General features: G+C 37.6%; 2 protein-coding genes across 2 annotated transcripts; one reads left to right on the top strand and one right to left on the bottom strand.

Moving 5' to 3' along the window:
* Positions 1-2,349: 2,349 nt before the first annotated feature.
* Positions 2,350-3,243, top strand: LOC136818366 (uncharacterized). Its single transcript, XM_067074701.1, has 2 exons — positions 2,350-2,693; positions 2,990-3,243. Exons 1-2 carry the CDS (start codon positions 2,501-2,503, stop codon positions 3,142-3,144), a joined length of 348 nt encoding a protein of 115 aa, XP_066930802.1. The 5' UTR covers positions 2,350-2,500; the 3' UTR covers positions 3,145-3,243.
* A 4,918-nt stretch (positions 3,244-8,161) lies between these two features.
* Positions 8,162-13,728, bottom strand: LOC136818364 (uncharacterized). Its single transcript, XM_067074699.1, has 3 exons — positions 13,204-13,728; positions 12,961-13,066; positions 8,162-12,714 (listed from the first exon to the last, which is right to left on the bottom strand). The coding sequence occupies exons 1-3, from the start codon at positions 13,726-13,728 to the stop codon at positions 8,162-8,164; spliced, it is 5,184 nt and encodes a 1,727-aa protein (XP_066930800.1).
* Positions 13,729-14,325: the final 597 nt, after the last annotated feature.

Here is a 14,325-nt window from a genome sequence, read left to right as displayed (position 1 = left end):
TCGCAACTGCGCAAAAAGCAGTAGCGTAGCGCTTTGTAACGCAAGAAAATCTTTGAAAAGTTGCGAATAAAATCTTAAAAACACCCAATAATCAAAACGCTGGCTATATGAATCTTAATAATTCTTTGAATAATATCGCTAAAAAATCCAACGAATTTACCGACTTTTTGACCAGAAAAGGGTCAGATTTTTAAGATAGAAAGTGAGTCGATCAGAGGACGCGGGCACAACCTTTATTTGTTACCCAGGCCTTACTCTGTTCGTGTGATTTCGAAGAATAACATTCAGTTAAAACGAATAATAATATAGAAATAACAGTAGCAGAGTAATTTTGTAGATGCCAAATCTAGTCGCATAATTCTATTGGCTGTTAAAAAATTGATATCACAAAGATTCATTAGATTTCCAGACGGTGCCAATCTAACAACTTCAAACGAAAATCGCAATCGAACAACTTCAAACGCGATCGAATAATTGTGATTCGATTGTCGAACGCTATCATGTAAATTCGGCACGTGGCCTTTAAATTCTTTTATTTATTTTTTATAGTGACTTCACCTTCTGATGTGACGCTACGTGTTAAATATCTTTTTGACAACAAAAGACGCCTGATGCCAAGTGACTTACTCCAATTAACCGATAGTGATTACGAACCATCAGAGCTTGAAAGAACTTCTGGCTTGACAGAATTGCCAAATAGCAGATTGTTGAAAGAGGAGGAAATGGTGGTAGGGAAAGTTTGTTATGCTTTATGGGATGGCAACAAAAAGTTTTACAAAGTGGAGATTTTGGAAATCAAAAAAACAAAAATCAAGAAACGAAAGGCACTGAAAGGTATTGAAAAGCACTTTATTTGCCAAAATAATTATTATGGAGAGCTTCGAAAATGTTGTGCTCTTTGATATCTTTCCATCCAATGTTATATAGTTTATCATTTAGGCCTGCCTTAAATAACCTTTTTGTCACCATATCGCAGGTTAATGATACAGCCACGAGGAAGACATATTGCTAGATTGTTTGATTTTCCTTTAGATTCGATTTGGTCTTTTATTTTAGTTTTTTCAATATTTGTCTAAAATGTATTGATATTTCAGCTTGACATGAATTGTAAAAAAGTCTGGTATAATGTACAGGCTGGAATTTTCTGACCTAGTCCCGAACTGATAGAGAGTAATTCTCATTTACCATTATTTTGACAGATTTAATGGTTTTACATATTACTTGTACTATTTTTCTTTTTCATACCTTAGAAATTTCCAGTCTATCCAATATCGAAAAATTGAATAATGCTAAAAAGAGACGAGAAGAGAAAAGCCACATAACATCAAGCATTTCAAAACAAAAATATAGTACGCTCCAACAATATTTGATGTCAACAGAGCAATCAACATCGTCGACCGTGGATTATCAAGGGTCCCCTTTATCCCCTGGAATAACTTTGCCAAGTTATCAACCTAATATACACATATCAACAACACAAACTTTGGAAACCCTACCTTCACCAACCTATCAGCCACAAGAGTTAAACATTGAACCTCCTCCCACATCTCAGGGTTTTTCATATCTTGAAGCAGTTCAGAATGACAATTTGGAGTTGCCACAGATTACTGACCATTGTCCGAATTGCATTCATCACGAAAGTTCATACCGTGCATTGTCGGACAAGTACAACCAGCTAAAAGCTGACTTCGACAAACAGCTGGCTACTGTTAAATCACGTAAGATTAATTCCTAATGCTAAGTTTTCTAGGCGATCAATATAGTCTACATGGTGTGTTTCTCCCTTTTTTACTGGGGGCCAAAAGTTTTGAAATGAGTGTGGCTGTTATTTTTTAATAATCTTTTTTTGGGGGAGACTGAGTAAAGGGGGGGGGGTGAGACCCCTGAGGACACTGTGATCCTTATTATACTAAAAGTATGTAGTCCTTTCAGTCATATTGTACTCAGCATGGTCTGTGCAATGTTTTCAAAGACCCCTTAAATAGCCGCATATTACCTTAAAGGCGCATAATGTTGAAAAATTTAGAAACTTTTAATTCTCAAAGGTGGGGTAGGATTCTTTCGTATAAAAGGCGTTTTCCTTGATCATTTTTCTACTTAGTAGTTTGACACTTTCCTAAAATGAACAAATCTTTCAAATACATTTATTAAATACCTTTCTTTTAACTCAACTCTACAGTTTAAGAGCAATTGGAAGAGCATGTATCTAATGCCAATAGCCTAACCGGTCTACCACAGGTGAGTGGTTATATTCTATTAGAATTAACGAAATACTTCTATTTCTTGATGAATGTAATTTTTGCCTCTGTTTAAAATTCTTTAACTTTAACATGTCCAGGAATAAGAATAAAGAAATTTTAATCTTTCACATTGTAAATTTAGTTAAATTTAATCAACAACTAATTAAGTTTTTCAAGGATAAGTTAGTGAAAAACAGGGAAAATTGAACGATTTTATCTACTTAAGTTTAAAACATTTTTCTTATAAATCCGTTGAATTAATGACCAACACTGGTGTCAAGGTGATGACCACGACAATGGCACAAGCGAAAGTTTGCAAAAGTGCTGGGCAAGCCGTAACTTACCTCATGAAGAGAATGTACACACTACAACGCCTAGCCAACTCAACCCTTTCAGAAACTAGCGAACTCGGATATGAGCAGTTACCTGAAGATGAGACATTGGCAATTCAAGGTAACTATATTTTGTTCATTAATTATTTTCTTCGTCCTAAAAAATAAAGTGAGGGGAAAACGAGATAAGATGTTTTACGTCAAAATAATTGTTTTAGATTTTTGAAATATTAGAAATTTTGAGAAATCGCAGAAAATACTGTAAACTGCTATAAACAGCTCTCTTTTCAAGTTCCTGTGGACCTAGTTGCAGTATTAATGTGATTTTTTGGAAATGTTTTTACAAACAATTTTCTATTTACTGTATTAAGATTATTACCTTGTAATGTAAAATGTAAATTTAAATTTTTTTTTTAGGTTTTGCGATCTGTACTTTACGGAACGCAGACGGAAATTTATTGACCAACGCTTACCTCAACCATTTAATGCATTCCGTGTGCGGCCAAGCAAGATTCTATTTATTGAACAATAAAAAGTGGAAGGTCAAGCTCGAAGAAGGACGTATGAGATAAATTAACACTGCTGATTATATACTTTTATAATTTTTTATATAGATATTTTGTATGCAAACTAAATACCCTAACCTATTAATGAGATTTTTATTTACTTGCAATTTTATTTTATACTCTTTCTGTATTTAATTGCATATGTAATTAGGGAGTGGTCAATACAGATGAAATCCATAAAATTGTTCTTTTGGTTTGATTTTACTGAAAAGCTCTTGGGAAATGAAGGTTATTTTTTCATTGGCAAATAATAGGCATTAAATGGGTCACCCTAAGGTGGTGTTGGAGTTAGAAATTTTGAAAAAAGCTTTTTAACCCCTTAGATTTAAGCATGGCAAAGTGTAATACTTCTGTAAATTTGTATATATACTAATTTATATTTTAAGACTTAATTTATCAGATTTTTTACTATTTATTTAGAGCTTTTTTATCAGTTGCACATCGCAAAAGAAAAAGTCCCTGCACTTAAAAACTGAATTATTTTGCTTCACATTTACTTTTGACATGCATTAAGCGCCATATAGTACAAATTTGTATTGCTTAGGAAGGGTGCACTTCAAATACTTATTATTAGTATACAATTTGAATACAGATAGATATTAGGTATGGAATACGCCTTTCTAAAATAAAATATAATTTGAATATGGGTAGAAAACGCCTTGCTAAAATAAAATGCAATACAAATGCAATACAAAAAGAATATGGATGAAAAATGAATTTAGAAAATTAAATACAGTTTGAATACTAAAAGAATACATACGGAACATTCCTTTCAAACGAAGAATACGTTTTGAATATTATTGAAATACAAATGGAATATGCAAGCTACTGTCGTAATAATCTAAACAAAGCATTGTTATCTGATTATGATTTTGGAATACGTTTAAAATACACATAAATCATTGTCTAAACACAGTAGAAAACTTTCTTTACTCTAATACGTTATGAATAAATTTACAATATTGACTGATACATTTACAATACGTATGAAATACTGAGACTAAAATGCGCCTCGTCTCCTCTTTTTTAATTTGAAATACAAAATGAATACGGTATGAATATGAAAATAATGTCATTTTTAAATACGAACGAAATACGTTCTCAATTTAAATGGGATACAGATGGAATAAGTTTGAAATAGAGACGTTAGGTGAGCCAAGTAAAGAGAAATATATGTTTTGAATACATTCTTTTTATATTCACAACACTCCGACTGGAGTTTTTCATTCATATTTAAATTTCGTAAGGGTTATTACACATTTTTTCTGTTCGATGTAGACAATATCCATATCTGACTAAAGTGTTATACTAGAAATAAATAAGAAAATCGCCAAAACGTCAGAACCAAAATAAAGATATCCATCAAATATACATAGAAACTGTACTTTTTGTTTTACTTGATAAAACTCCCATAACACTTTAAACTAACAAGCTACAAGATTTAAGTCACAAAGCGCAAACTCCAGAAAAACACAATTTTTCACATTTATAACATTTCAACAGGAACTGTATTTTGGTAGACTTGGTCAAATTACAGAAACCATTTGTCAGTTGTCTGCAAGGCCGATGAGGTACGTAAAAACTGACTGCTATTCAGTCAAAGCCAAAATTAGGCAAGGTCAGAAAAACATAATTTGCATCCAGTCTGCGTAAATAAATTTTGTAGTACACAACCATGTTCACAACCATCTTGAAGACTTTGCTGGTCGCAAATGATAATCGAAAGCAAAACTTAAAATTCATAACTATGCGGGGAAGCTCCTTTTTCCCCCGTTTTTCATTAAACTCCCTTTTGATTGGTTTATGAATTTGGGCGATCGCCTTACCGCCTTGGCGGAATAAACACACGGCCATAATAAATAAATTCAACAGGGCAGCCGAGTAGCAATTAATTTCAACTGGGAGTCCTCTCTTCTGTGCCAAGCACTGACAGTGTTTTTTAAACTTTAAAACAATGTTAAATGAAGACCAGATGGATCTGTTTGTTATGACTGTGCAAGTTGTGACGAGAGTGTGCATGTTGTGTAACTTGACGGTATAATTCATTAAATTCTAGAGACCATTTTTCATAACTTTCTGTAGTCCGCTTTCTGCAAGTCTGATAAGAGATATGTATAAACTGTTATCGCCATTCATTCCAGTCCATCATTCAGTCAAAACGTGCGCCAAGGTTAGAAAAGGCTAGAAAAACACAATCTGCGTCCGGAACTGCGTGAAAAATAGTTTGATTAATTTCAACAAGAACTGTATATATTGATATTAATATAATTGATCAAATTCCAAAGACCATTTGTCATAATTTTGCAAGTCCAATAGGAGATGTGATGTCATCATTTGGTTCCCGTCATCTGACCGACCCTGATTTACTGTCAGCAGGTAGAGTTGGAGAGTCGGAAAGCTTTTCCTCTGCTTTACTGGATTTCCACAGTCGACCTCTGGACGCTCTGTGTTTACAAGTTTTCAAATCGAAGTAGCGAGTCGCATGCTAATGGAAAGTAAACCGAAAACCAGTTTATCCACGGTTTCTCAATTTTTTAATTCGGATCAGTCCACACGGATTCCCTTTCAACAAGATGTAGCTGCTTCATTCTTAACAGAAAGATATTTTTGACCGACCGACCCCGACTTTTTAAAGTAGAAATGACGGGAACCAAACAATTTTTCGATTCGCCTTATCAAACACGTCTAAGTCCAAAAAAGCACGATTGCATCCAGTCTTTATCAAATTTAGACAGTAGCTGTGCTTTTGTAAACTTTATCAAATTCCAATAACATTATAACACCGCCAATCACCCCTAGAGGCAAACAAGAAAAATATGTTTTTATTGCAAAAACTAATAAAAAGCAGCAATAAAAAAAATCAGAAAATTCAACATAAACAAAAACTTGAGCAAACGGCTTTAAAGCTTCAAAAGACGTAGAAAAAGAATCCCCTTATGAAAATCATGTGTTTGATTTGCCGAGTTAAAAAAATAAATGACAGAAATTGAAGCTTGCAACAGATTTACACTGGAAATACTTTGGTACAACACTGACTTTTATCACATCTGACTATCGCTTGAGCCGCCATCTTGAAACACCACATTATGATCTGTAAAAACAACGCACGCTAAAAGTACCCAAAAAGTTAACCCGATCGGAAGAAAGTTTAGAAATCAAAGTGAGATCGGGAAAATTCTGTCGAAAACGTAAATCGGATTTAAATGTTCCAAAATTTTGATCCAGAGCTTCACCATCGGGAAAAAAATGACCATTAATTTTCAATTTTAGGGATTAGTATGGACTGGACGCTTGATAATATTATCAACGCATCAATATCGACTTTCCTTGAATACAGTAACGAAGATGTAAGAGAATGTCTTTTGTTGTAAACGTCTTTATCAACCGAAAATAAACACATGACTGTTTTACATTTTATGGGGATAACCAAACGAATATAATGACATTTAGCTCACAGGCGCCTCATTAATTCAAATAAACCTCTTCGATGCGTTTTCAGAGTAAAATTTTGATATTAAGATTTACATTTTGAAAATCGTACATTTCACGCATTCAAGATTTTAGATTTAGGACCATGAAAGGTGTTTAAAGGCGAAAAATCATTTTTCAGATGATTTATTCTTTAATAAACTAAACTTTTTAAATTATTTTGTTTAGTATATATGTTTCCGAAATCTATAATAAATTCAATTTTTGGAATAAAAGTAACAGGACAAAGATGTTAGCACTAACAAAAAGCTAGAAGAAATTTATAAATATAAATGAATTGGAGTATTGTAATAACAAAATGACCAAGACAATGAGGTCTTATTTCCAATTGTAAAGAATGAATTTGGGAACGTTTTCTTTTTGAAAGTCTTCAAGGTATTTTATTGAAGTTATTTGAGTCTTTTGTCAAGCTCAACTGCCTTAATGTAAGTAAGACTAAAAAAAGTGAGTTACTTTTAAGGCTTTACTGAATGAGAGTATTATCAAGTTAAAACGAAGATGTACTCAATGTACCATCACGCTCACTACAAAGATAAAAAGAGACTGGTCCCAATTCAATCAAAGAAAGCAAAAGGTGTAAAGAAGTGTACCAAACAAAAGAAAATCGAACACGTGGATTATCTTAACACGCTGATTTATTATATTGATGACAGTCATTTTTATATAAGAGATCAATACATATGTAAAGACAACAATTTGATTATTTCATTAGCTTTATTTATTTCTTTTCTAATTTTATGTAACGGTGTTTAGGGGATTGACAAAGTTCTTGTAACGATTTTGTTTGTTCGTTATATTCGTTCAAGCTAAAAACACGAGAAAAAATTATACAAAGTAACTTGACATATTTACATACATAGGCCTATGTTAGTAGTCGGTTAGTCAGTCAAAAAATATACAAGTCAAAATTGTACAAGCTATAGTCAAAGTCTGAGCCAAAATCTAAGTCAAAATAGGATAAAAATGGCACAAAATAGCATGGAAAATATGTACAAGACAGAAATATACTTACAAAATATTGTCGGCAAACTATCCCAAAAACAAATAAAAGACTTGACTTGATAACTAGTCAGACGCTATCAAAGTTGCAGTTTTGTCAAAGTCAGACATGACATTTTCTTACTAAAAGGTCGTCTTTTCTCTCACAGCTTTCTTGTGTCTTGTCAAAGAGAAAATTGTGTCAAAAAAAGGCGTTCAAAGTTTTCTATATAAAAAGGCAATAAAAAACACTAATTACTCCGGCAGGAGAGCCATCATACCAAACCACTCCGATTGAGAGCAAATTCAATGGCGTTATGCACTTGGGAGTTTTAACCAAAACACTCCACCCAACAGAGATTGCGTCTCTCCAAACAACCAGTGCATCCAACAAGCATTTGCCATTTGACCAACAAATCATACAAACGCAGACTGCGTTTCATGTAAAAGTTCTTTGAGTTACCAATGCGATTAACTCATATCAAAGTTCATTTAGTAGAATTTAACACAACAATACCATAATTACAACCAAGCTGGATTTCATCGAAGACAACGATCACTGGACAGCTTCCAGTAATCCTAACCTCCCAACGGCTCGTTTGAAAGTGCTCCCGTCCTTCGTCCTGACGATTGCCACTCGCGTTCTGCCGTCATCTGATGGAATTACGCTTTGGATTCGTGCCAGCGGCCACTTGTATCTGGCGATTGAGGTGTCCTTGATGACCACAAGGTCTCCTGGCTTCATGTTTCTCGTTTCGCTCGTCCATTTTGACCGTTCATTAAGCGAGGGCAGGTATTCTTTCACCCATCTTGACCAAAACGTTGCGAGTGCCCTTTGGACTTGCTTCCATTTGCTCCTTAGTCCGGATGCCTCGCTCATGATTGGATAATTTGGTGCAGATCGACCAAGAAGAAAGTGATTTGGAGTCAGGGCTTCATAATCGTTTGTGTCGTCACTGACAGGTGTAATTGGTCGGGAATTTAGGGTTGACTCTACCTCAAGTAATAAGGTGTGTAAAGCCTCCTCATTAAACATTCTGTCACCCACCGTTGCCCTCAGTGCTCTTTTTGTCAGCTTGACCATGGACTCCATGGCACCGCCCATCCATGGTGCGACGGGTGGGTTGAACTTCCATTCGATGTTGTTTGCTGAAAGTTCATTAGTAATCCTTTTCTGGTCTAATTTCTCGAGTGCCTCCCTTAATTCTCTCTCTGCCCCCACAAAATTAGTCCCGTTGTCACTTCGGATAACCCTGGGGTTACCCTTTCTTGCCCTGAATCTTCTAAGTGTTAGGATAAAACAATCAGTGGACATGTCACCTGCTAGCTCGAGATGTATACTTCGTGTCGTCATGCAAGTGAACAATGCACCGTATCTCTTTGCTGCACCAGTGGTTCTTCTGGTTCGTCTTCCTTGTTTGATTAGCATTGGACCAAAGTAGTCCACTCCGACATTTTGGAATGCGTGACATCTGGAATCAACTCTTTCAAGTGGTAAGTCAGCCATCAGTGGATGTTTCGTCTTGACACTCTCCTTTTTGCAGAAGAAGCATTTCGTTAATATCTGTCTCACCTTTGATTTTGCGGCTGTGATCCAAAATTTCTCCCTCAGGATGGACAATGTTGCGTTTCTTCCGATGTGATGATGTTTCTCATGTGTATGTCGGATGATGAGTGTGCTGATCGGATGTTCTTTAGATAAGATGATTTGATGCTTCGCTTGGGTAGGTAACAGTGCTTTTGAAAGTCTGCCTCCTACACACAGAAGTCCTTCCATCTTTGTTGGCTGAAGATTCGTCAGTCTTTGTGCGGACAAACTTGCTCTGGATTCTTCTTGAGAAATTCTGCATAGTTCTCGGCTGGCTCTTTGAAGATCATTGGCGGTCAGAATTGACATATCTGTCTCCGAGCTACCGTGTCGTTTGAATTCTACCCATCTCCTTTTCAGTTTCATGATCCATGCGTGAGCTCGTTTGATTTTGTCCCATTCTGAAAACTTCTCCCATCTGATGACATCCGTCATTTGATCCTCTAATCTCTGGATGCTAGCTGTCGATGCCTCTTTCGTGATTTCTTCTGGTAGGGGGTCAACTTTTGCCTCCTCTTCGAATTTGATTAGATCAGGATGTCTCAAAAAATCAGGACCATTGACCCACTTGTCGATTGGCTTGTCTTCTGGTTTTTCTGTGATTGGTCTTGTCCCAAGATCGGCAGGATTCAACTTTCCAGGTACGAAATTCCAATCTTGAACATTTGTCTTTTCTCGGATCTCGTTTGTCCTGTTCATCACGTAGGTTGAGAACCTCTTCTCTTCATTACGTATGTATGATAGTACCACCATTGAGTCTGACCACAAGAATGATTTGTCGATTGGAAGTCTCATCTCATTGTTGATACAGTGTTTTATCCTTGAGGCAAGGACTGCAGCTTGAAGTTCTAGTCTTGGAATGGTGTTTCCTTTGATTGGCGAGAGTCTCGATTTTCCAACGATGAGTGAACATGTAACATCTTCGTCCTTGACCGCTCTGAAGTAAGCACAAGAGCTGAATGCCTTCAATGATGCATCTGCAAAAACATGAAGTTCTACACCATCCCTTTCAATTGGAAAACCAAACCATCTTGGTACCTTGACATTTCCAAATTCAGGCAATGTAGACAACCATTCTGTATAGGTATCTAGCAAGCTCTCTGGAATAGGGTCATCCCAACCAACTTTTTCCTTCCACATTGATTGGAGAGTGATCTTTGGTGCAATCAGCAATGGAGCCAAGAATCCTAAAGGGTCGTAAATTGAGCTAAGAAAACTCAAGAGCCCTCGTTTGGTTTTTTGATGTTCCTTCATCTTGATTTTGAAAAAGAATTCGTCCTTGTATGGATCCCACCATACCCCAAGAGTTCTTTCATGAGGTAAATGTTCCAATTCTCGACTGGTGATCTTTGGGGATACGTCCTCCGTAGGCATAGCTTGCAGCAATTTTGGTTCATTTGATAGCCATTTCGTCAACCTAAACTTCCTTCCTTTCACAACTTCTGCGACATTAAAACAAGTCTCTACTGCATCCTCGGTGTTGTCAAACGAGCTAAGGAAATCGTCCATGTAAAATTCCTCAGTCACTGCTTCTGTTACTCTATTTTTATTCTCCTCTGATAGATCTTTGAATGCTTGAACCTCTTTACCTTCCACACGGGTGATGCTGCTTCGTAACGCCCAATTGGCACAACATGGAGAGTCGATCTTACCGAAAAGATGAACCTGCATTTTATATTCCGTGATAGGGTCTGGAGGTTTATCCCTCCAGAGAAAGCGGAGTGCATCTTGATCCTCTTCTGGAACTAAGACTTGGTGATACATTTTCTCAATATCACTGATGACTGCTACTTGACCTCTTCTGAACCTCGAAAGTACGGTGACAAGATTATTGAGCAGGTTCGGACCAGGTAGCAAACTTTTGTTCAGGGAAGTGCCTTTGAAATTTGAGGAAGCATCGAAGACGATTCTAATTTTTCCTGGTTTCCTTGGTTCCAGGACAAAGTGATGCGGGATGTAGTTAATTTTGTTCGAAACTGACTTCGCCTCTGTATCTGACAATTTCTTTACATGTCCCAAAGTGATGTACTCTTCAATCTTTGAGTGGTAGATTTCTTTGATCTCTGGAAATTTCTCAAGACGTTTCTCTGTTGATAGGAGCCTTTTCTCAGCTAGGAATCGATTGTTCTCGAGCTGAACTTTGTCCTTTCTCCACAACATTCCAACTTCACACCTTCCTTCGACGAAATTGGTACCGTTTTCGAGAAGTGTGAGAGCTCTTCTCTCATCCTTCGTCAAGAGAGCAGGTGATAACATTGATGTGGTTGCATAAGACTCTTGTTGCCAAAACCTTTCAACACTCGCCTCCAGTTTCTCGAAAGATAGGAAGTTTGCGGTTACAGATTTTTCAGAAGATCGTCCTCCAAAGAGTGTCCAACCAAAGATAGTTTTTACCGCCATTGGATCATTTTTCGATTTTCCTTTGACAAAATCAAGGTGAAGCAAGGCCTCCGGAGTGTCTGCACCAATGAGAACTTCAACATCTCCCTTGAGAGGCTGGACAATCGATATGTCCTTCAGATGATCACAACGTTTCTTTAAGTTTGGTAAGTTGTAAGGTCGCATTCTTACATTCAGGTTGTCGACTACCCAGGCATCTTGAATTGGGATGGCTGAATTGAGATTTTGGGAAGCTGGTGAAATTGTGAAATTGACGGACTTTGATTTGAACGACTGCTTCTTTGTTAGGACGTTTGAAATCCTCATAGTTTGACTTTTTCCAGACAGATTCAGTTTTGAAGCGAGACTCGACTTTATCAAAGTTGTATCCGAACCAGTGTCGAGAAGAGCATTGACTTTGATTGTTATTTCGCCATTTGAAACAGCAATTGGAATGACTTGAAGATAAGTATGGACGTTTGATTTTCCATAGTTGGATTCAATAACTTCTGGTGTGTCATTTGAATCGACGAAGTTGGGGTCATGTAGTGAGGAATGATGGCGTTTCTTGCAATGTCGACAGGAAACTTTTGACTTGCACTCCCGGACAGAGTGTTTTGGTGATAGGCAATTATAACAGCATCGCTTTTCGTTGATTAGCTTCCTTCTATCAGGGATTGTTTTCTTTTGGAACTCGTCGCATTGCCATATCTTGTGTGGTTTTTGGCAAACCCAACAGCTCAATTTCTTGTCGTTGCCAGAATCAATGTAGTTGTTTTGGCTTTCCTTGTTGCCACCTTTCTTATCTCTCCTCTTGTTTTCTTGAGTTGCAATTATATCTGCTATTGGATTGTAGAATTCCTTTAACGTGGCATCTAAGAATGTTTCAAGCTTAAACAGACTTAGATCAGTGTCATCGAAGTCCTTTGATTTCTTGTAAAAGTTCTTCCTCAGGTTGTCTGGCAACCTAATGACCGCCTTCGACAAGTTTTCCGTTGAGTGAATGGCGGAAATATTGCCAATCCTTTTTAACCAAGTCAAGGTGGATTTTAATTGTTGGTGGAACCTTTTCAAAGCTGCTCTATCATTTGACACCAGTTGAGGTTTATCCAGCAGAAGTTTTAGTTTGGCATGGGTTACCACTGTAACATTGCCAAAGTCTCTCTTTAATGACTTCAAAGCGGTGGCGTAGAATATTCCTGATGTCCCAATGCACTCAACACCTTTTCTTGCTTCTCCTGTGAGGACACTCAGCAGCCTCTATATCCGATCATTGTCCGTGAATGACAACTTGAAGTGAACTCTTCGACTGAAGTTTTCGATGAATTCAGGCCATTTAGCACTATCTCCATTGAATTTAGTTAGCTCGATAATTGGTAACGTCTTACTTTCAAACTCATAGCGAAGTGCTGCGCTAGCAGTGACAGGGTTGGATAGACCAGCAAGACAAGTCTCTTCTCCCTCAACCAAATCATCAATGAAGTTATCAATAGACTGCAAGAACGTTTTTTGAGGTTTTGGGTGACATATGTACCAGAAGATTGACTCAAGCTATCTGAAAAGGCTACTTTTGATGGTATCTGCCTTAATCGGCGAAAGCTGCTGCGGGACTTCGCTGTCACAGAAGATACCGATGGTGGGGATGGGTTGGGAAATCTGAAATTCTGGATATTCTCTGATCTTGGACTGGAACTTCTTCCATTGAAGTAGCTTGGTGAATGATAACCAGATCCACCACTACCACAACTTCCAGCGTATTCACTTTGAGCACTGTTTCCACTGGATCCTTGACTGCTTGAATAAACACTTGATGCTCGTGTTCTGCCACGAATTTCCCTTTCAACTTCAGCTATCCGGTTTGACTCCCTTCTTTCGCTTTCTTCACACTCCTGGATCTTCTTTGGATCAGTTTCCATTGACATGTATTCTGTGTTTGTAGCTCTAAACTTGAGGTACGTTGTTAACATAGTCTCTTGTAACACAAACGCATTTTGAACATCTCCTTCGTTGAGACAAATGAGAATTTGGTTAATGACTCTTGTGAGGCTAGAAAGCTGGGCTCTTCTGGAATTTCGTAATGATACGAGTTTGTTTAGCTCATACATCTGTGGATCTTCAGCTGGTTGTTGACCTGCAATTCTATTTGATCTCCTCATTGTAACAGTCTTTGATGCAAACAGAATCAGTAGTCAGAGTAGATATGAAATGGAAACAGACGAACGGTTTTGGAACTGGACCGGAAACAGGCGAACGGTTTTGGAACTGGACCGGAAACAGACGAACGGTTTTGGAACTGGACCGGAAACAGACGAACGGTTTTGGAACTGGACCGGAAACAGACGGAACGGTTTTAGAACTGGACCGGAAACAGGCGAACGGTTTTAGAACTGGACCGGAAACAGGCGAACGGTTTTGGAACTGGACCGGAAACAGACGAACGGTTTTGGAACTGGACCGGAAACAGACGGAACGGTTTTGGAACTGGACCGGAAACAGACGGAACGGTTTTAGAACTGGACCGGAAACAGGCGAACGATTTTAGAACTGGACCGGAAACAGGAGAACGGTTTTGGAACTGGACCGGAAACAGACGAACGGTTTTGGAACTGGACCGGAAACAGACGGAACGGTTTTGGAACTGGACCGGAAACAGAAGGAACGGTTTTGGAACTGGACCGGAAACAGGTGAAACGGTTTTGGAACTGGACCGGAAACAGACGGAACGGAACAGACAATGTCCGGAACAGACGATG

Source organism: Clytia hemisphaerica, unplaced genomic scaffold, assembly GCF_902728285.1.
Source record: "Clytia hemisphaerica strain Z4C2 unplaced genomic scaffold, Clytia hemisphaerica genome assembly, whole genome shotgun sequence".
Classification (NCBI taxonomy): Eukaryota; Metazoa; Cnidaria; class Hydrozoa; order Leptothecata; family Clytiidae; genus Clytia; species Clytia hemisphaerica.
This window is presented reverse-complemented; position numbering and strand designations above follow the sequence as displayed.